This window comes from Aplysia californica, unplaced genomic scaffold (assembly GCF_000002075.1).
Source record: "Aplysia californica isolate F4 #8 unplaced genomic scaffold, AplCal3.0 scaffold00117, whole genome shotgun sequence".
NCBI lineage: Eukaryota > Metazoa > Mollusca > Gastropoda > Aplysiida > Aplysiidae > Aplysia > Aplysia californica.
The window spans coordinates 443,755-467,605 of NW_004797387.1; the positions used below are offsets into that span (position 1 = coordinate 443,755).

Genomic DNA, 23,851 nt, shown 5'->3' on the forward strand with positions numbered 1-23,851 from the left:
ACTAGACTGGAACCCACAGGGTAAAAGATCAAGGGGAAAACCTCGTGGAACCTTGAGAAGAGTCACGGAAATGGATGTACAGAAAAGTGGGAAGACGTGGAGTGACATCAAGCGACTAGCCCAGGATAGGGAAAGGTGGAGAGTGTTTGTTCGTGGCCTATATCCTGCCCCAGGGTGAGAAAAGCAATGTTGATGACTAATCTAACAGTGCTGTATGGATGATATGACATATTTCTTGAATATTTATCAACAGAAACGGAACTCAAACTATTAAATCAATTTTGTTTATTTGAATGTGAGAAATTCCACTCTCATTTACAAAATGTTCAAAACATGCACATGAACAATTACAATGCCTTGATATTATTTTAAAGGTATTCACTTCACCTGTATATATGCAATGTAATTTAAATACTTAACCTTAACAAACAGTTGATATAATATAAGTTCAGTTGGTAATATTATAGATAATTATATCTAAAAGATAATTATATAGAATGGACAAATTGTAAGATTTCAATAAAACAGTTTGTAATCAACATGACGAATTAGGTACATTTGCAGTTCATTACACCATGAAAAAGTCTATGTACTCACCAGTAAAGTTATGCGAAGATAGGAAAAATTATAGAATTCTATTAGATCAAGTCTCTAATTCTCTATCTAAGTCCTCAAAGACAACTGCACCAGATATATCTGGACAGCATTTCCTGTGAGTCAAAAGATCGACGACTCTCATAAAGTACGACACACAAACCCTTCTCAAGCCTCCTTTTGTTTTCTGGAGCTTGATAAAAAAAAGTGTGAAAGGGGATAAAAAAATAATAACAGAAATGAGTTAACCACCTTATAATCCATTATAAGTGAGCTCAGAAAGGTACATTCTGGTCTAAAAAATACGTTAGAAGTAACATTTTTATCTGTAGACCTAGTATATATTACCTTCTGGGACATATGTTCCTATAGTTTACCAGGTTCTTCCCACCCCATCTTTCTTTCTGAAAAAGCCTTTTATCCTCTTTTATTCTGTTTCACTCTTGTACCCGTGGGCCACTTTATTTAACATTCACATAAATTGTTTTATTGTTAGTGATTTTTTTTTTTGGATTAAAGAATTTTTTAGTGGATCCCTGGCTTGCAGCAGTCAGCCAAGCCAATTCTAATCCCAGAAATTATGGTCCTGACAGAAAATTGATAGCTCCACATGTGTCTGGGCCATAATAAAGACTCAAAATTCAATCTAGCTGAACAGCGCATTATGTTGTAAAAATAGATAGTCTTCTGTAAAAATGATGAAAAAGGAGAAAGGACATGATCAAACCAGGTCACAGTAAACATTTGAGTAAAGATGCTATAAAAATCTAAGCTTCATTAAAATTTAAAAACAGTTTGATCAAAGTACAAAATAATTCTTTTTCAGGGCAATGAGTTAAAACTGAGTAGGGGTCTATACGTCTTTACGAGAAAACAACTACGAATAAAAGTTAATTTCTATTATTAACTAATAAGCCCTAGGGAGCAGTTCTGATACACATTCTGAATCCCGAGACCAAGGAAAACAATCCTCTAAAACTATTATAAATAATGTCTATTGAAAAACTCAATTTAAATTAAATGTCCTTACATGTGAAACCGAAAGAATAAAACAGCTTTAAATACTTAAAATGATCTGGTTAAGTTATTGTGTACTTTCAAAGTTTTCTAAGATTTGTCTAAGTTTCAATTCCATTGCACCCTCCATTTCTTCATATTTACTTTAAAAATCCACGCATGCATTATTTCAGAGTCAGTTTCAACCAATCAAAAACTCGAAGAAAGAGGGACTTTACCTTCGTTTTGTAGGCACAATTTCAGTCATATTCTAATTGGACTAATTGCCTAAGCCTCACAGAGATGCATGCCACCTCAATGTCAGGCACAGGGCAAATGTTTGGTGATCACCAAAGACTTCAGTAGTTAAGTGATAGTGGCAACCTCCATAAACTACAGTAGGTAAATGGTCAATAACAAAATAACAATTTTAATGCTAATGCAAAAGTCCTGACTAAATGCTATATATTCTAGAAAAATACGGTCATAATGATGTATAAGGCACCAAAAGTCCAAAGACATTAAAAAGAAGAACTACTACACCAACAAACAAATGACACAGTCATACTGCAGTTGTACAAGGTCCACAGAGCCCAGATATCACAAAAATCTGTCACAAAACATGGCAAAGACAAATGACGGCATGGAATGTTGTTATTTGAGCTACAAACCATGTACTGATTCATTCGTAAACGCAACATCAATAATAATATATGCAATTTCTGTCAATGGATGCACAGCATGACAAAAAGCAACAAATTGTGTTCTGATCTATTGATGAAATCAAGTCACTAAGTTGCTTTTGAGAAGATTGCATAACGGGCAACAAATTTTGAATGTATCATGTATGTACCATATTACATGTTGTTTTGTGTGTTATATTACAATATACATATATTGTCTTGTGTGTTATATTACAATGTAGTTACTTTTTTTCTAGTAATCCAGCAGCGCAACAGCCCCATTGAAAAGGCATAAAGAGTTAAGGGTAAAACTTCTTCCTGTCAGTGTTCCCAAGCGCCTGTCTGCGATAATGGTCAGAGGGTCTGTAGAAGAACTGAGGGTGGGTGTTCTTGAAACTCTCTCTTGGTGATGCTCTGACATAGTTGTCGTAATGCATGCGTTCTTCACTGCTGTCACTGTCAAGGCTAATGACATGAAGGAAAAAGATCAATGTTTTATTACAGTAGTTTCAAACAGATTGAAAAACAGAACAGTCATAAATATTACACAAAATTTGGACTTAGCATCAAATGTGTTCATCAGTATTATTTTGTTTAAGAACCATAGGTGTTGTGTAGCAGAGCATGAACCCCTTTGCACACAGACTGTGTTAGATTTTAGACAAGGATACCTATCATTTCATCCCAAATGACACAGAGAGTTTCAAACAAAGCATCCAAATTGAGAGCAAAGTCATGTTTCTCCATAGCGGTTTCATGAGGCTCCATATATTTTCTGTAGGATTCTAATCAAGGCAGATTTACTGGTGGTCACTCCATCGTTGGTATGTTTTCGTTTTCCAAAAAATGTTAACAGGCTTTGGCCCTCTGAGAAGATGCATTGTCATGCAGTAAGATATTTACTTGGATGATGGTTAAGAAGTGAATTCCAGCACTTGCGCGATGCAGCCGTCCACAAAAAGCCTCTGTTGATTTTCACAGGTTTTGTTCATTCTAAGCAGACCACCCCAAACCATGACAGTCGAGTAGCTTTTGTTCTTCACTGACAGCTGATTGTGTCCAAAATCTAACAGAGTCCATTCGTAAAAGGGTTCTCATGCTCTACCCAAATCCAATGGTTCCTATACAAAATACTAATGAACACGTTTATTGTTAAGTCCAATTTTTACATGAGAGTTGTAACCCATGTGGTTCAAATTTTCTTTATAAAACATTATTGTTCGTTGTTCCTATACAAATTTCCATAAATTTCATATGCAATTACATGTTATTTTGCAAATACTGATACAAGCGAAAAACCCACTTTTAAGTTTTTCTGATTTCACAAAAATTTGCAAAAGCTGATTCTGAAAGGTTAATCTTGAGTGACCGTATCCTAGGTTATCATTGTAGATGTAACATTAATATTTTAGACCATACAGAATATATATATATCATATATATATTTTTTTGGGGGTAAGTGTTTTACGGTGTTCGCAACTGCATTAGGTCATATATATATGAGCGCGCGGGACACATTAAACTTTTTCAGTTGGTAGAAAATTTTGAATTTTGCCCGGATGGCGGCCGAAGCCTACTCTTATCGATTGTAGACCACCAAGAGATCTTTAAACCTGCGCAACTTAGACACGGGCCCTCCGAGATTTTTTGCCCTTGTCCGAGAAAGCTAGGTGTAAATCTTTCCTACCTGAAGATTAGGGGTGTGGCTGAAAGACAGCAGTAAGAAGCAGCCAAGGAGTCAGTATAAAGGCTGCAGAAAGAGTCAGAAGCCCAGAGGAGTGGGAAAAGGAGGTGAGGGAATGGGGGCAGAAAGTGGAGATGAAAGCAGACGACAGAACATTGCTAGACAGCAGGAAAGGAGGTGAAAGGTGAGACAATTTTAGAGAAGAAAATTTTTCATCGCTACCCGGATTTGAAACCGGTACCTTTGAATGAGAGGTCAACACCTTAACCTCTAGGCCATGAGAGCCCCCACAGAATATATTTAGCTTTAATTTCGTATGCTGCATGAGTGGATAGTGTAAGATTATAATATAATGATAATCGGGTGAATACATTTTTAAGTTTCCTTTGGACACCACAGTAGGCCTATATGTGAAGCATTGTGGGGAAATCAGGCGCTCGTCAAAATAATATGAAATCGAAGAAATATGCATTTTGCACCAGTTTGGCAATTTTTAATAGAAATTTTGCTATTTGTCTCAATATCTTTTATGTCCATATAAATATATTTATAAAAGCACATTTCCATGTGAATTGTTCTGAAAAACCTTGAATAAAGGCACAAAATATGGAATTGTTCAGTTTTCATGGACTCTGAAACTATTGAAGTTATTCAACTTTGGAGGCCATTTTCTTGCTCATTTTACTACGGACCCCACCTCCTTCAGTCGCAAACATCTCGACTTCTATACAAGATAATGATTATTTTTTTCATTGAAAGCAAAGCTAATGAATAATTAAGTTTTCAGATTATACCAATAATTCTATATACACAAAAATTGACGAATGCCTGATTCCACTGCATCATGACACATATATACTTTATTAGTTTACTGATAACTTGAAAAAAATGAAACCAGATACCCCTTAAAAAAACAACAAAACCTCCCCCAAAGAAGAAAAAGGCCTCCCTTTAATTAAAGACTGTAAACAAGAACATTTATCTGTAGCAGCACTGTACAAAAGCAGAGCACTTAGAATCCTACCTGCGCTCTTGACTGCCGCTGCGTTTGAGCCTGATGATCACCACGATGGCCAAGATCAGTGCTATCATCAAACAGCCACCCAGAGTGAGGCCAACAATGAGAGGCATGTTCTCTGTCATGGGGTCAAATGAAGGAAAAGTGAAAAAAACCACATTACCTTAAAAGCCATAAAAAAAGCTACTGCTACGTACCTTTTCCCCAACCCTCTTTTATTCTTCTCTAACTATCTACAGCTCTTATTATTGAAAGTAAAACAATATTTATTTAACTTTTGGCTCCAGAAGAAAAATCCCGCTGTAGGCGAGTTCCTGCTCTAGGAATGTAATCGGGAAATTTCCAAAAAAATTATAAAAGTCCACATGATTACCTCCCTTCCATATCAATAAAGTTTGTGTTTTAGATTATTCTTCCTTTTCTTGTCAACTTTGTTGATTATCTCAGCCTTAAATTCAAGTGAGAAGCATTTCCTTTTGTCTTTGTGGGGAGCCATCTTTTCCTCGGTCTTGTTGCTTGTACTGTATATCGTAGGCTAGCGATAGGCCTACTGTAGAACTGGTGAAGTGGATGCGTGTGTATGCATATGTGCACCAATGATCACAATTCAATGAATCAGGAATCACACATTACACGCTCTCCCCTTCTTTTACTTTTTGGTCTGGCCAAGGCCTAGGACATTTTCCTATACGCTCTTATTTTGAGTGAATAAGCTACGGCACATCACTTTTAGAGAGGCTCACGTAATGAGTCTCTCCGCACCATCTCTCTCTGCCGCCTGCTCTACCTCACTCATCACTGGACCGGCCAATCACAACGCTGCACCGCTGACTGCCTGTTTGGAGCCCGCCTACAGCCCCCATCTCTCTCACTGTATCCGAGTTTGGGCCTTTCCTTACCCCGCTAAAACCGAGCACAGGTAATTGAGTTTACATAGAAAAAAAAGGGGGATCCCGGTGTAGCTGGTGCCGCTATAGTCATAATCTACTGTATTTCAGTGTGAGCATATTTCTAATAATACAAACCTGAGTCACCCTCTTCAGCATCAGTATTGTCATTCCTGAGGAAACAAAAACACAACAATAAATGATCCATGGGTTCACAAAAATAAAATGACAGGTCAGCAAAACATTTGTTAAAGTCAAACAGTTTTGTTGAATTCAACTTAAACAACGTTTTGTCCCAGACGGGCCGGGGATAGGGTCTCACTCACCGGTGTACTGATGGCTAGGCATACAGGAAATTTTATACGCCACCAAAGTACCGGTGGCTAGGGCTCAAAGGGTTAATAATAGTATACAATCAACTATGGATGAGTTGATGTTGTCAGGGGAGTGGAAAAAAATCAACTCATCCAATTCAAAGTTCAACTTAACAGGGACCACAAAATCAAGGTACATAAAATCTTTTCCACTACCGGTACTCATGTAGTAGAGTATGGTCAAAATGGTGGTGACAGGAGCAAAAATTATTTACTTCATTAATCATTGCATACCTGTATGTGTGTGTGTGTGTGTGTGTGTGTACAGTCAAACTCGGATATAACAGGACAGACGGGACCGGCAGTTTTTCCCTGTTATAAGCGAGTCCTGTTAAAACCATTATCAAGGGAAACTAACTGGGTGGGATATAGAATGTGATTCTGACAATCATATGGGTATTAGTACGGTTTTTATCTTTGTCGAGATAACAACAGATAACAAATAGCAACTGATAACAACTGATAACAACAAATAACAACTGATAACAACAAAATAAAGACAAATATCAACACAAACGTCCTAATTTAGTTTTTTTTTTCTCGATAAATTGTTACTTTCAATTTTACGTTAGATTGAATCAAAGATAGTACAAGACAAGATGGGCCACTCAGCCTAAAAAGTGTCCGCAGGAAGTATGCTCTTTGCTTCAGATGGCGCTGCAGTCTGTTTTGAAGCTCTCTTTCGTTTTTCCAGAAGAAGAATAGGAATAGCATCTCCTTGCGTGCGCAGATCGACTGCTGTTCATCAGCAGTTCGGGTACGTTCAGTGCGGAGTTTTAGGTTTTAAAAAAATTCTAATGACCTCTCGCCCTTCATTCTAAAGTCAAATTAAACGAAATAAACCATCTCCTTTTCCTCCGGAAGAGGTTTTTTGTCAGCGTAACCATTATAAAAAAGCGTTCTTCCGAAATTTATCCCAAAACTTGCTAGTTTCACTTTGATTTTTTAAAACTCAAGTAGGGTAACTCTGTTCGCAAAGAGTGCGCTTTTGTGAAGAGGGCGCCACCAAATTTTGAGGACACTTTTTTAATTGGCTCAAAGAGAGAAGTGGCCCATCTTGTCTTGTACTATCTTTGATTGAATGTAAACCAAAAAAGGGGACGCAACTCCGGTCATTGCAAAAAAATATTGTACTTCTGGTAGTTGCTTGGAGTTGGGGTCAGTTGATATTCGCTGTTATCAGTTGTTATTTGTCGTTATCAGTTGTTATCAAATAACAACTGAAAACAACAAAATAACGACAAATATCAACACAAACGTCCTAATTTAGTTGCTTTTGCTTGGTTTATAAGGAAGTCTACCTTTGGCGAGATAACAACAAATAACAACCGACAATCTTAACAACCAAGTAAAAGTAACTAAATTAGGACGTTTGTATTGATATTTGTCTTTATTTTGTTGTTATCAGTTGTTATCAGTTGGGTACTTATCTTTGTCGAGATGATAACATATATGACAACTGATAACAACTGATAACAATAAATAACAATTGATAACAACAGATAACTGATAACAGCAAATAACAACTGATAACACAAAAATTCTTTGATTCCAGCCTCAAAAATCAATATTATAATATTCATGTGGTCAAGCAGGCCCCTATTTTATGTGCACAACTGAGAGCAACTACCAGAAATAGAATATTCTTTAGCCATGACCGGAGTTGTGTCCCTTTTTTTTTGGTTTACATTCAAATCGAAAGTAAATTCGAAAGTAACAATTCATCGAAAAAAAAACAACAACTAAATTAGGACCTTTTTGTTGATATTTGTTATTTTGTTATTTGTTGTTATCAGTTGTTATTTGTTGTTATCTCTACAAAGATAAATACCCATATTATTACAAAATTGTTCAGGAGCTCAGACAGAGGGGCACGGTAGCCTCAGGAGGTCAGGGCTCTGAGAAAGGGGCCATTTGCGAGAAAGAGAGGGGAGAGCAAGAAAAGAAAAAGACAGGAAAGAGATAATATGGGCAAATACACACACACAGAGAGAAAGAGAGAGAGACAGAGAGAGAGACAGAGAGAGAGACAGAGAGAGACAGAGAGAGAGACAGAGAAAAATAGAGATGGAGCAAGAGGGGAAAGACAGAAAACAGAATAAAAGAAAGAGAGGAGTTACCTGCAGTAAGCCTCTCCCGCATCAGAGATGAAGCATGTTGTATTTGTTGGGCAGGGCTCTACCCGCTGTAAGATGTCGCACTTGCTGGAGGCAGTGCCCACTGGGGATACACATGGATGATAAAGGCGAGTCAAACAAAGAAGTCCATCAGCACCAATGTTTATGAGTAGTAAGTAGCCGTGCAAAATGACAGTAATTTCAAAATTAGTAATTGAAGACCTGACAACAACACCATCACCAAGGTCAAGTCACATTTAGATGATTTTGAGAAAATGAGAAAAAAACCTCATTTAGTGAAATATTTAAAGAAAGTTCTGATAAGACGGCTTAAGAAGACTTTTTCTGGAATTGACCTTGCTGCTGCATTTAGGCTTCGCATCTTTGAACAAGAATAGCAGGGCATAGGAACAAAAAGCGTTTCATCAATGGAAAAAATAGATAGCCCTTTGTCGCTGTTTTTGAATGGTATGCAGAACTCTTATTTTTAGGAAATTTTAAAGACATGAATTAACCTTGTTGTTATTCTCAGCTCTTCAATTTTGTCACAGTGGAATCAGGTGTTCGCCAAATTTTGGGCATACAGAGTTATCGATATATATACTTAAAGCCTGTTCATTTGCCTTGTTTTTTATTTTAAAAACCCCCACCCATCTATCGTGATTAGAAGTTCAGATATTTGTGACCGAAGGATAAAATAAGATAATACTTTATTGTCTTAGAGGAACAATGAGCCAGTATAGGGATTGCCAGGAATCAGACAAAAAATAAGCAAGAAAATGAAAATAGCTGCCAAATTTTGGTGACTTATAAAGCTTGAGCATCTTTGAAAACTGAAAATTTACATTTTTAAATGTGTTTTGATCGACGTTTTTCAGTAAAATGATTCTTAGATGAACATAAAAGGTGTTGACTGCCTGCTTAAAACACGAAGGCACTGTTCCTGAAAGGAGTGAATCATTAATAATAGCAGTTATAACATCAATAACAATGTCAAGATGATTGACTAATAAAGGTGTTGGGATAGGGTCAAGGCAGCAGGACTTTGGTGGTGATGACAGTATGATCTCTTTCAAGAAGTCCTGTGAGACAGGTTTAAAATTACATAGAAGGTTCCCCAGGAACTCCTCTAATTCAGGTGCAGGTGAACCGTGTTTATCCAATGTGTCTCCTATTGTAGCAATTTTTTCCGCAAAGAATGTTCCAAAGATATTTGCTAGCTCTCCTGTGGGAGAAGCACAAGGAATAAGGGCAGATTTGGATTTTCCACAAAGTGAATGAACCAGGCGAAAGAGACTTTTAGATGCTTTTGACTTTGATATAATGTTTTGTGAAAGGAACGTTTTGCTACGATTATAAGTTCTTTGACTTTTCTGTGAAGTTGTCTATAGATGTCTCCCGCACGGTGAGTCCTTGTGCCCGCCATCTCCTCTCTGCTTGTCGTCGCTCCGCTTTGCCTGCCTTTATCTCTAGCGTCATTCATTCATTCCTTTACTCCATTCATTTTCTAGTTAGTGTTTGTCTACTTGACTTTGCAAATTTGCAAATATAATAATAATAATAATAATAATAATAATAATAATAATAATAATAATAAGAAGAAGAAGAAGAAGAAGAATGTTAATAATAGCAATAATAATAATAATAATAATAATAATAATAATAATAATAATAATAATAATAGCATTTTATCCATCAGTCTCTGCAAATGGCCAATGCATCCGCAAAAGATAGTATTTTTTATATGAAATAGAAAGAATAAGGGTTAAGGTAACTTGTGGCTTCTGCTATATGGCCAATAAGACCAATTCTGGCACAGAAGAGTTTGCCCCATATTAAGAATGCTTCACTTCGATTCATGGATGTGCTCAGCTTGCGCAGGCTCCTCTCTTGACTTCAGTACTTGGCTTTACCATGCATCTATAATTATATATACATTTATGTATATATATATATATGTAATAATATATACTTAATCAATGGTTTGAATACTATTACATTTTTTAGGTGTGAAGGATAGCATCATCACTCACCAGAAGTGTCCCCAATTTTCACAGCTGCTGTGACTGGCTGACCATCAATTTCAACACCAGTCTGTGCAAGTTCCACAAAGGCAGTGGCTACTTTATCTTGTGAAAAGGACTCGACTGACTTGTCAAAGAGTACTGTAGCATCAACAATCACACTGCCATGCCTGAAAGTGGGAAAATGAAAATGAGTGACACAGAAAAGACAAATGTAAATGATCTCAGACGAAAAATTTGACAGTTGCACAGGACAAGGTGACATAGTAGCATCTCCCCCCCCCCCCCCTCTCTCCCTCTTTTGTGGACCAGATCTTTATAAAAAGAAAGAAGTTCAGAGTTGAAACACAGCATACATGACAGGATTTTCTTTTAAGTGAAGCACTATTGAAAATTCGACACTAAACAGAGCTGAAAAGGTTTAGTACATGTAATTCAGAAAGGACTTGAATTTGAACCTCTAACACACATGGTTTGACCAAGTTTTGACCACCTGCAGTATTGCTCCCTACTTTGATTCCTAGAAATTTATAGAGAATAATGATAAGTTTGCTATACTGAAATAGAAGCAAAATTTGATGTACCGGTAGCTTATATACAGTCAAACCTTGTTATACTGCCCCCTGTTATATACTGCAAGCTCCTTTTACCACCAGGATTTGCCAGTGTACAAACAGGAAAGCCATAGTATTTGCGCCTTTACATTGTCATCTGCCAACTATTTAAGTTGTAATGTAAATTTGCCTCCCCATACCACCAGTAAACTGACCACCAGAGGTACACACTATGCTTGATGCATGGCACCCATTTGTTGGCTGCTTGATAATCTATCTCACACTCCACTCGGCCAGCCGGCAAAATATCAGGAATCGTCAGATATCAGTCCTGCTTTTATTCCGTTAGGACTCGTGCTCAAGTCTACATGACAGGTCTGAGATGAGTAAAAATTAACCTGTATTATGTCTACAGGGACAATGAAAAACATAGAACAGCTTTTGATCCGGCAAAAGTTTTCAATTTGAAATATATATATATATATATAAAAGTTTAGATGGGTTAGAAACTGTACACAAACACACACACACACACAGAGAGAGAGAGAGAGAGAGAGAGAGAGAGAGAGAGAGAGAGAGAGAGAGAGAGAGAGGGAGGGAGGGAGGGAGGGAGGGAGGGAGAGAGAGAGAGAGAGAGAGAGAGAGAGAGAAAGAGAGAGAGAGAGAGAGAGAGAGAGAGAGACTATACTATATATAAATCACCGACTAAAAACACTTTTTTTTAGTAGTAGTAGTAGTAGTATAGGGTTTTACGGCGCTCGCAACTGCGTAAGGTCATATGAGCGCGCGAAACACAAGTTGGTCTTGTTCACAACAGTTCGCTGTACGGCTGGCTCGGGTCAGTAGTTAAATCTTAAAATGTTTAAAAATCAGTGTAAATATACATATATATTCAATCTAAAACAATTTTTCTAGTTAACATAAACATTTTTTAAATAGTACAGTTTTACTTTACAATTTGCCATAAAGGCCAATGGCCTTCATAAAATTCAAAATTTTGCTGGGACCAACAACGGAAAAAATATCTTGCAATTTCTTGCATTTATATTTCCTTCGGATCTCTCCAAAGTCTAGACATTCGGTTAAGATGTGTCTAATAGTAAAATCTGTGTCGCATCCGACACAGAACGGCTTCTCATCTCCTTGTAGGAGGTATTTGTGGGTCAGGGCCGTGTGTCCGATGCGCAATCGAGTAAAAATGACTTCGTCTCTTCTGGAGAGGTCCGAAGGATTTCGCTGTTCTAATTTGGGTTTTAATTCATATAGTTTATTATTTTTCTGCGTTTCCCAGTGGCTCTCCCACAGACTGGAGGTGTACTTTTTGACTTTATTTCTAAAGTCAGTCTGTGGGAGAGTGTTTGTCGTTGATCCCAGCAGAAGGGATGAAGCTTTCTTCGCCAGGTCGTCTACCTGCTCGTTTCCTCGGAGGCCCACATGGCTAGGTATCCATGTGAACATGATGTTTTTTCCTGTTTCGGATAGTGTATGAATTTTCTGTTGTAGCCTAACTATTTTTGGATGTAAGAGTGTGTAGTTTGTGAGTCAGGTGATGCAAGACAGAGAGTCAGAAAGGATAAGGAAAGATTTGTTAGGAGAGTTTTCTACGGAGTCCAGTGCCATGTCAATGGCAGTGGCCTCCGCAGAGAAAATGGAGGCTTCAGGATGGAGTCTCCTCTGGTGTGTACTGTTGGAAGATAGGGCTGCGGTGCCCACTTCATTGTCTTTTTTGGAGCCATCTGTGAAGATGAGCTTCGCACTGGGGTATTTATCTATTAGTTTTTTGTATTCTGCTTTAAAAGTTTTGGTGTGTGTGCTTTCTTTGTTGTGTGTGGTCAGCTGTAAATCTACTTTTGCCTTGGTGAGGTGCCACGGAGGGAGGTCGGGGAAAAGAATTTGTTGGATGTCTTGTTTGGAGAAGTGTAAGTTTTTGAGGTCCTCAAGGATTCTGAGGCCGAAGGGTTTGATGAGTTTTTCGTTGTTTTGGAATTTGTTTATGGTTTCTGGGGTTGTTTAAAAAATGCAGTCGTGCGCTGGGTTTTCCGGTGTTGAGCTCTGTTTAACTGCGTATTGTAGAGAGAGTTGTGTGCGTCTGAGTGAGAGTGGTGGTATGTTGGCCTCGGCCTGGAGGCTCTCCACCGGAGAAGTGTAGAAAGCCCCCAGAGCGAGGCAGAGTCCTTGGTTTTGTATTGGATCTAGTATTTTTAAGATGTGTGGTTTTGCCGATCCGTAGACTTGACAGCCGTAGTCAAGCCTGGACCGGACAAGGGAGATGTAAAAGTGGAGAAAGTGTTTTGAGTCCACTTTTAAATACAGATTACACAGCAGAATCATTTTCCTTGATGTTGGGTAGTTGGGACTATTTAACAGAGGAACCCTGTTAAACTGCCAGCCCTGTTATTCTGCCAACTTCATGCTCATCCCATGGAACGGGGTAAAAATGAGTCTTGACTGTATGTCATTGTCTGAGTTGTCACAGCTTCTTTCTAATGGTTAAAAAAATCACAGCTTCAACCATTCTTCTACATCATGTTTGCAAATTGAAAAAAATAAAAATAAAATTCCAAGCTTTTTTACTGCTATTTTGCCCCTTTATCTTTCAGAAAATGTGACTAGTCTTAATATCAGTATAAGGAGTTTTGTAGTATTTTTCAGACTTGCATCCTCATAAATCCAGGTTCAAAAGGCTTCATGATAATCTCTTGGCCAGCTGGCAAACAATCTCATTTTATAACCTCTACACACTTATGAATATGCAGTGATGCTGCCTCCTAGTCTCATACCCATATTGTTCACTTAATTAATTCAGTCAATTGTTATGTACCCATTCGGTTTTAGGTCTCCAAGGAAAGAGAGTATAAAAGTAGCTGGTATCTTTCCCATGGACACATCATAGTGGGAATTAAAGTCAAGCCCTTTCAGTTGTCTGTTTTTTTACCAACCCTCTGCACACGGACCTGACAGACCCCCTCCAAAAAAGAGAAGAGCTTAAGTTAAACAGACAGAGTTTTTCAAAGGTAAAGAACACTAACCTCATATCGTTGATGATAACCTGCCTCACTGACGCTGTTACACTAGAAAATTTCTGCATCAGCTGTTTTAAGAGACAAAAATGATATGTTATTGTCGAATGCAAATCAGTAAAAATTTTGGTACTACACATGTACCCAGACACATAGTTACAGAGTTTCTTTAACATAAAGAACTGATTCACCGGTAGGAAACAATGGTATGAAACAGTTACGGTTACTTAGCTTCTTACAAATATTTGGTGGCAAGGGAAGTATGATGCCATAATAAAATACCTTCCTTCTCTGGGATGTGAAGATCATAATTTTGTTTTAAGATATAATGAAAGTAGTACTGGTCACCCTTTGTTAGAGAACTTTATATTAGGCGAGTAGATTTGGGCTGTTTTCCACAATGTGGAATAAGATGCCAATCTCTGTACGTGAGCAAGAAAACAGACATGTTTACTAATTACTTTTGAGTACTGATATCTACTTGTATGTAACAAGAATGCAGTAATACACTGAGGTATACTGACAAAAAGAGTTACTTCTCAGTTAGCGAATGGAAATATCAGCCGAAAATCCATTCAGAGGTCAAATTTGTTGATTTCAATTGAAGTTATTTCCTTCAATTTTTACATGAGTTAAAATTCAAGAAGTAAATTATTTTGTCAATATGGCTCACATTATCACAGGAATTTGACATTGTGCTACTGTTGTTTCTGAGAAAAACGAGGCATATGAAGAAACAATAATATATAAATGATTACATTTTTAGGAAGCCCTTGCCTGGAGTGAGAACAGAAGTTTGACGTGTAATCAGGATAATAAAGACACCCATATTTTTAAATGAAATACATCCATGAAGGCTGCACTAAGAAACAGTTATTATGTTCTCACCGCCGGCTCCACTTTCGCTTTGAGTTCTAAGTAGTCCTGCCCTTGCTTGTTGTCCAAGTCTTTACCAGCAGCCGTGTACTGTAAGGTTGTCTCAAATGTGGAATTGACTGCCTCTGTTTGAAGCAGAAAAGTGTCGAAATGGTGAAAAGTGACCTCTACTAATCTGAAGTCATTGCTCATCATCGCTCGTGGCTTTCTTCTGTGATCCCTATTGTATCTATCAAAAGTGTCCCCCACCACAGCCCACCGTTCTTATTATTTTTATTTTAGTCAACTAGCTGGATACTTGTTGTCCAAGTAGCTAGCCCAAGGCTATCGGGCATGACCTTGGAATTGATAAAATATCACTCTCGCCTACTGAGAGGAAGTGACACACCCCTATCTATGTAAAAACAAAAAACCCTCAACCTAATTTTCTTTTCCTCAGTATTTCACTTGAAATGGCTTAACCCTTAAGATTCTGGTCCCTGATAAATGTTTGCCCGATAAGCGCAATCCCGCGCGGCGCTCCTCAGCTGGTCCCTGATCAGTCATCGTCCTGCGCGGGCAACGCATTTCGTTTACGGCGGGGTCTGCATCTGTGTGCTAAAATGTGTGTGCGTCAATCTGCTTGTGCCTGAGTGTCCATCTGAAACTTACTGCATTGTTTTGCAATGCGAGGCGTTGGTAGAGATAACAGAGCGTCAGTTGAGACGTTCATCCAATGAAATATGAGCATTTTGACCCAGTTAGACACTTGAGGGACTCGAAAGGATATTCAGGAAATAGGACTTTCATCTTTCAATGCAAACACCTTTCCTCACTTTTCAAACGATCTAATTCTTACACCAAACGTTGTTTCCTGATGTAAATAATCATATTTGGTGGTTTTTGAACCATTGTCCTACCAGAGGGAGACATTTGAGAGCAACTGAATAAAAAAAATATTCGGAAATTATCCCATTTTTTTCCCCTTTCGAACGATAGCTGATAAGCAGCTGTTCGCAAGTTCATTCATAATAGGTGTGAAATCTGGAAAACTCTGGAAAAGTTATTCGATTTGGTGAAACTTCCAATCTCAGCGTCTCTGATCTACCGACGAGGGGATAATGGGATTATTCGTGTGATCGTAACATTTATTCATTGATCGTATCAGTTTGCTATAAAAGATGAGGTGTTTTCCTGACCTGCCGCGGCACGCTCGCGTGACCAGTGCCTGACCCCGGTGCCCCGCGGCACAAGCCCACAGGCGACGTAAGTGGGTCATCGATCGATAAGAGCCCTCTTCCGGTTAACCCCGCAGGACTAGAGTTAAGTATAGATCTACCTTGCTTACGACAAGCAAAATTGTTCGATTGGTGAAAGTTCTTTTCAGAGGTGTTCTTTGCGAATACCTAATTAGCTCAGAAACACAGCTCTCTCATAAACAACAAATACAAATGCAGAATGAAATCTCTGCTCAAGAAATTATTGTTTTCTTATAAATGATGGACAGGCTCAGAATATAATATCAATAGCAAGTGACGTACCGTAGCAAAGATTAGAATTAGTCTCATCAACTGCATATCCGTCATTGCAGGAGCATGTGTAGCCACCGTCGCGGTTTGTACACACTTGAGCACAAGGTGAAGGACTGGCTTCACATTCATTCACATCTGAGGAAATAAGCACATAAACATTTTCTATTACAAGGTCAGTTGAGACCTCAGTGAGCAGCTTATGCCATATTTAATATTTTTTATTTGTGGGGTTAAGATAAAGACAGTAGTAAGATCTCCAATTTCACCATCCATCTCACATTATAAGAAACAGAAGAAACATTAATCAACTTGAAAATGGTGAAAATTAAGGAATGATTTCAAAGCATGTTCCCTTGCACTGCAATAAAATCTGCAGTGAATTATTGTGTGAGGAGGACCAGACAATTATAGGCACATGAGCAAGTGATGTTTAATGTGTTCGAATTTCTCAATCAAAAGTAGTTTGGGTTCAAATGAGAGGCATTTTCATTTCTTTGATGCCATACAGAAGAAATGCTGAAAAATTCCAGGAAAATACACTGTATTTACCAAGTAAACATTGTGCAAAAGGGCCGATTTATTCAAACACAGGCCTGTATCATCTATGATCTCTCCAACTTATTGTTTGCCAAACAAGTTATGATGCTGTGAAGAGCCTAGCATACAGCATGTTTTGATTCCACAGCCCAGCGTGCAATTCATTACGTACATCTATGTCAAGACAAGCTTATCATTGTAATATTGGTCAGTGGCCAAGGAAAAAAGTAACTGCGATGTGTTTGTATCTCTACTGACGCTCCACACTCAGACCGCTTGTGCCCCCTACCCCTAGACACACAGTCACATGTCATACATGTGCTGGCTGCCCGTCCGACCCCAACACATACTAAGACATGTGTGCGTGCTAACAACCCGTGTGTTGGTATTAAAGAAGGTTGCTGATTGGTCGCATAAGATATAAACAATAGGATGAACGAATAACCATTCACGATGCAGGTGTCATAGATGGTTTTTCAAGAACAGATAAGGTTTGTTGCAGGTGAAAATGAGCAAAGCCACATAGTTGAAGTCGAGCTAGTTCATATAATTAGGTGTTTGTTGAATCCGAGTTATTTTTATTGATTTTTATGAATAAAAGAAACAGGGAATCCAACTCCTTTCATTGAATCCGAGTTTTATTGAATACACAAGTTCCACTGTATCAACAGCAAGTGACGTACCGATGCATAGGCTAGAATTAGTCTGGTCAACTGCATATCCGTCGTTGCAGGAGCATGTATAGCCACCGTCGCGGTTTGTACACACTTGAGCACAAGGTGAAGGACTGGCTTCACATTCATTCACATCTGAGGAAATGAAAACATAAACATTTTCTATTACAAGGTCAGTTTACACTTCAGTGGGCAGCTTATGCCAAATTTAACATATTTTTTCTGTGTATGTGTGTGTGCGTGGGGGAGGGGGGAGGGGTGTTGATTGCTGATTGGTCGCATAAGATATAAACAATAGGATGAACGAATAACCATTCACGATGCAGGTGTCATAGATGGTTTTCAAGAACAGATAAGGTTTGTTGCGAGTGAAAATGAGCAAAGCCACGTCGTTGAAGTTGAGCTAGTTCATATAATTAGGTGTTTGTTGAATCCAAGTTATTTTTATGGATTTTTATGAATAAAAGAAACAGGGAATCCAACTCCCTTCATTGAATCCGAGTTTTCATTGAATACACAAGTTTCACTGCATCAACAGCAAGTGACGTACCGATGCATAGGCTAGAATTAGTCTGGTCAACTGCATATCCGTCGTTGCAGGAGCATGTATAGCCACCGTCGCGGTTTGTACACACTTGAGCACAAGGTGAAGGACTGGCTTCACATTCATTCACATCTGAGGAAATGAGCGCATAAACATTTTCTATTACAAGGTCAGTTTACACTTCAGTGGGCAGCTTATGCCAAATTTAACATATTTTTTATGTGTATGTGTGTGTTCGTGGGGGAGGGGGGGGGTGTTGATTGCTGATTGGTCGCATAAGATATAAACAATAGGATGAACGAATAACCATTCACGATGCAGGTGTCATAGATGATATTCAAGAACAGATAAGGTTTGTTGCGGGTGAAAATGAGCAAAGCCACGTCGTTGAAGTATCCGAGTTTTCATTGAATACACATGTTCCATTGTATCAACAGCAAGTGACGTACCGATGCATAGGCTAGAATTAGTCTGGCCAACTGCATATCCGTCGTTGCAGGAGCATGTATAGCCACCGTCGCGGTTTGTACACACTTGAGCACAAGGTGAAGGACTGGCTTCACATTCATTCACATCTGAGGAAATGAGCGCATAAACATTTTCTATTACAAGGTCAGTTTACACTTCAGTGGGCAGCTTATGCCAAATTTAACATATTTTTTATGTGTATGTGTGTGTTCGTGGGGGAGGGGGGGGGGGTTGATTGCTGATTGGTCGCATAAGATATAAACAATAGGATGAATGAATAAACATTCATGATGCAGGTGTCATAGATGGTTTTTAAGAACAGATAAGGTTTGTTGCGGGTGAAAATGAGCAAAGCCACGTCGTTGAAGTATCCGAGTTTTCATTGAATACACATGTTCCATTGTATCAACAGCAAGTGACGTACCGATGCATAGGCTAGAATTAGTCTGGCCAACTGCATATCCGTCGTTGCAGGAGCATGTATAGCCACCGTCGCGGTTTGTACACACTTGAGCACAAGGTGAAGGACTGGCTTCACATTCATTCACATCTGAGGAAATGAAGACATAAACATTTTCTATTACAAGGTCAGTTTACACTTCAGTGGGCAGCTTATGCCAAATTTAACATATTTTTTATGTGTATGTGTGTGTTCGTGGGGGAGGGGGGGGGTGTTGATTGCTGATTGGTCGCATAAGATATAAACAATAGGATGAATGAATAAACATTCACGATGCAGGTGTCATAGATGGTTTTTAAGAACAGATAAGGTTTGTTGCGGGTGAAAATGAGCAAAGCCACGTCGTTGAAGTATCCGAGTTTTCATTGAATACACATGTTCCATTGTATCAACAGCAAGTGACGTACCGATGCATAGGCTAGAATTAGTCTGGCCAACTGCATATCCGTCGTTGCAGGAGCATGTATAGCCACCGTCGCGGTTTGTACACACTTGAGCACAAGGTGAAGGACTGGCTTCACATTCATTCACATCTGAGAAAATGAGCGCATAAACATTTTCTATTACAAGGTCAGTTTACACTTCAGTGGGCAGCTGATGCCAAATTTAACATATTTTTTCTGTGTATGTGTGTGTGCGTGGGGGAGGGTGGAGGGGTGTTGATTGCTGATTGGTCGCATAAGATATAAACAATAGGATGAATGAATAAACATTCATGATGCAGGTGTCATAGATGGTTTTTAAGAACAGATAAGGTTTGTTGCGGGTGAAAATGAGCAAAGCCACGTCGTTGAAGTATCCGAGTTTTCATTGAATACACATGTTCCATTGTATCAACAGCAAGTGACGTACCGATGCATAGGCTAGAATTAGTCTGGTCAACTGCATATCCGTCGTTGCAGGAGCATGTATAGCCACCGTCGCGGTTTGTACACACTTGAGCACAAGGTGAAGGACTGGCTTCACATTCATTCACATCTGAGGAAATGAGCGCATAAACATTTTCTATTACAAGGTCAGTTTACACTTCAGTGGGCAGCTGATGCCAAATTTAACATATTTTTTCTGTGTATGTGTGTGTGCGTGGGGGAGGGTGGAGGGGTGTTGATTGCTGATTGGTCGCATAAGATATAAACAATAGGATGAACGAATAACCATTCACGATGCAGGTGTCATAGATGATATTCAAGAACAGATAAGGTTTGTTGCGGGTGAAAATGAGCAAAGCCACGTCGTTGAAGTCGAGCTAGCTCATATAATTAGGTGTTTGTTGAATCCGAGTTATTTTTATTGATTTTTATGAATAAAAGAAACAGGGAATCCAACTCCTTTCGTTGAATCTGAGTTTTCATTGAATACACAAGTTCCACTATATCAACAGCAAGTGACGTACCGATGCATAGGCTAGAATTAGTCTGGTCAACTGCATATCCGTCGTTGCAGGAGCATGTATAGCCACCGTCGCGGTTTGTACACACTTGAGCACAAGGTGAAGGACTGGCTTCACATTCATTCACATCTGAGGAAATGAAAACATAAACATTTTCTATTACAAGGTCAGTTTACACTTCAGTGGGCAGCTTATGCCAAATTTAACATATTTTTTCTGTGTATGTGTGTGTGCGTGGGGGAGGGGGGGGGGGGGTGTTATACAAAAACAGTACGGCATTAAATTTCACCAACCATCTCACATTAGATGAAGCAGAAGATGTGCTAATTACCCTGAAAATGGCTAAGATTCACAAATGATTTTAAAGCATGTTCCCTTGCACTGCTATAAAATCTGCAGTCAATTTCTGTATGAGATCACCAGACAGTATGTTCTTGTACAATCATATTATTTATGTTCCATTTAAAAATGTCTAATTCTACATTTAAAAATCGTTTATCCATCTATGACTAAAGTGACCGAAGCAAACTTTTTAAAATTCAGGTGTGCCTATGGGCACCTACGAGGATAGTTAAAAGCACCAAGGAAAAGTCAACTGAGTGAAAGGACAATTGAAAATAAAAAAGAATGGAAAATTGTGTTTGCTGACCAGGAAAAAGCATTTGACTGACCATAGTGTACACAGAAACAAACTAAGGCAAACACTTGAAGAGTGCAGTATCAGGGGACAACTGCTGGGCAACATCAGAGCCATCTACACCAACAGTGAGAGCACAGTCACTACCCAAAATGGACAGATTAACTAGTTCGACAGGTCATCTGGAGTGAGGCAAGGGTGTGCGTTATCATCATCTACTTCTCATCATATACATGGACAAAATCATGGAAGAAGCAAACCTCAACCCAAAAGACTCGAATGAGATGCTGTTTGTACATGACCAAAGCTGACATATAAGAAAAAAGAGCAACTTCAAGAGTCCACAGACAGTCTGAATACACAGTGTGAAAAGCTCAACATGAAGATCAGCAAAAGCAAAACCGAAACGATGAAGGTCAGCAGAACACCTGGCAACCTAAATATCAACATCGATGAAACTCCATTAACCCTATCTGTACATCGTGTTTTACTATCATATCCATATGACGTGGGCAACTCAGAGCCACCACTTTCCAAAGAGGACATTTACTCGTTAATCCGATCCGTACGCTTTGTATAGCAGTCTGTCAAAATGACTTTTTGAGAAATACTGAAAGTTTCAAAGAGATCTTTGCACTAGAAGTATTCTAAAATATGAAGAATACAACCCCGGGGGTACAAAATGACCCCAGGGTGTACGAACAGGGTTAAAACAAGTCAGCCAGTTCAAGTATATTGGCAGTATCTTCTTGGAAGACGGAAGTTTCAATAGAAAAACTGAGACGAGAATACAGAAGGTTAGCAGCGTCAGCTACCACCTTGCCCCACTCCTCAAACACCCTAACACCCCTATTTACGACCAAAGCCAAGCTCATTGACTTTATCTTTATCCCCACCTTGACATACAAATGCCAGACATGGACTTTGACCAATAGTCTGGAACACCAGAGATGAGATGTCTGAGGAGAGCCATCAACAAAACCATATGGGACATGATCAGAAGCACGAGGATCAGAGAAATGGTGGGAACAACACCTGTCTTCCACTACATTATAAGGCAGACAATCAGGTGGTTTGGACATCTGACATGTATGGCACCTCACCAGCTTGCCAGTAAAGCCTACAACAAAAGAATTTTTTTTTAGGAGAGGTTTTACGGCACCAGAAGATTAGAGGTGTTACAAGAGAGTAACAAACACAAAAAAGAAGAAGGAGAGATAAGGAAGATAGATGTTTCATAGAAAAAAAGAAGCAAACCACATCAGAGCACCCGCCAACCACCCACAACAAAAGAATATCAGGGTAACAGGCAAGAAGGAGACTAAAAAAGACCAGGATCGAGGTGTGAAGGATACGCTGAAGACCAACAACATCTTACCAAGCCGGGCAATCCAGCTTGCCACAGACTGAAAGCTCTTTCTCCACTCGACTCAACAGACAGTACAAGAGGAACGATAAAGTAAAGTGAAGTAAAGTAAAGTAAAGAGAAGTGAAGTGAAGTGAAGTGAAGTGAAGTGAAGTGAAGTGAAGTGAAGTGAAGTGAAGTGAAGTGAAGTGAAGTGAAGTGAAGTAAAATAAAGTAAAGTAAAGGAAGAATTCAGGCGTTAGTTTTGCAATTTCAATAACTCCTGTACTGTAAACTCATGTAATTCTCTGTGGCAATAACATGGATACAAAAGGGCTAATTGGGCATAAAAATGTCACTTTACAACTGTTGTACTAGATAATAATAATAATAATAATAATAATAATAATAATAATAATAATAATAATAGTTCTCTTTGATAAACAGATGATGACCTTTAACATCTAAGAAGGAAAAGAGGTTATAGACCTTGCTAGCACTCTTGGTAAAGAGAGAAAAAAAGTAACGGAAATGATAGCATGAAGCTTGGAATGGTCACAAATGCCAAAACTCACCACAGAACTCATCATTTTCCTACAAATGATGGACAGACTAAAAATATAAAATCAACCGTAAGCGACGTACCGTTGCAAAGACTAGAATTACTCTGGTTAACTGCATATCCGTCGTTGCAGGAGCATGTGTAGCCACCGTCGCGGTTTGTACACACTTGAGCACAAGGTGAAGGGCTGGCTTCACATTCATTCACATCTGAGGAAATGAGCGCATAAACGTTTTCTATTACAAGGTCAGTTTAGATCTCAGTGAGTAGCTTATGCCAGATTTAACATCTTTTCGGGGGTTGGGATTGGGTGAGGTGGGAGGGGGGGGGGACGTTTAATATAAAGACAGCTGGACCTCCAATTTCACCATCCATCTTACATTAAAAGAAGTAGGAGATGTAATAATCATCAAGAAAATGGCTTAAATTAACAAATGATTTCAAGCCATTTCCCCATGCACTGCTGTAAAATCTGCAGTCAAATACTGTGTGAGAAGGATCAAACAGTTTGTTCTTGTATAATCATATTACTTATGGTCCATTCAGAAGTAAACTAGTTTTACATAGAAAATCATCTCTTAATCTGTGACTCGAGCGACAGAAGCAAACTTTTTATAATTCAGGCGTGCCTACAGGAATTAGTTTTTCAATTTCATGAAATGTGAACTCATTTAATTCTCTGTGGCAATAACATCGAAAAAACAAGCCTAACTGAGAACAAAAAAATCACTTTACAACTGTTGTAAATGATAATAATAATAATAATAATAATAACAACAGCAACAAAAATAGTAGTTTATCTATCATGTTCTGATGAGGACCTTTAACATTCAAGAAGGAAAAGAAGTTGAAGTCCTTGCTAATACTGTAGACATCTCGATTGGTAAAGAAAGAAG

At 38.7% G+C, this 23,851-nt stretch overlaps 1 protein-coding gene across 1 annotated transcript in view; it reads right to left on the reverse strand.

Annotated features, from left to right (window-relative positions):
• Positions 1–270: 270 nt before the first annotated feature.
• LOC101859477 (fibrillin-1) overlaps positions 271–23,851 on the reverse strand; it is a 31,651-nt gene continuing 8,070 nt past the window's right edge. Inside the window, exons 7-22 of the mRNA XM_013081135.1 lie at positions 23,039–23,164; positions 20,415–20,540; positions 19,874–19,999; positions 19,429–19,554; positions 18,986–19,111; positions 18,543–18,668; positions 18,100–18,225; positions 17,559–17,684; positions 16,348–16,473; positions 14,840–14,952; positions 13,961–14,022; positions 10,387–10,547; positions 8,357–8,456; positions 6,001–6,035; positions 4,982–5,093; positions 271–2,738 (exon numbers count right to left, since the gene is read on the reverse strand). Of these exons, the coding sequence (XP_012936589.1) occupies positions 2,573–2,738; positions 4,982–5,093; positions 6,001–6,035; positions 8,357–8,456; positions 10,387–10,547; positions 13,961–14,022; positions 14,840–14,952; positions 16,348–16,473; positions 17,559–17,684; positions 18,100–18,225; positions 18,543–18,668; positions 18,986–19,111; positions 19,429–19,554; positions 19,874–19,999; positions 20,415–20,540; positions 23,039–23,164 (1,883 nt within the window). The 3' untranslated portion in view covers positions 271–2,572. The remainder of the gene's footprint in view (positions 2,739–4,981; positions 5,094–6,000; positions 6,036–8,356; positions 8,457–10,386; positions 10,548–13,960; positions 14,023–14,839; positions 14,953–16,347; positions 16,474–17,558; positions 17,685–18,099; positions 18,226–18,542; positions 18,669–18,985; positions 19,112–19,428; positions 19,555–19,873; positions 20,000–20,414; positions 20,541–23,038; positions 23,165–23,851) is intronic.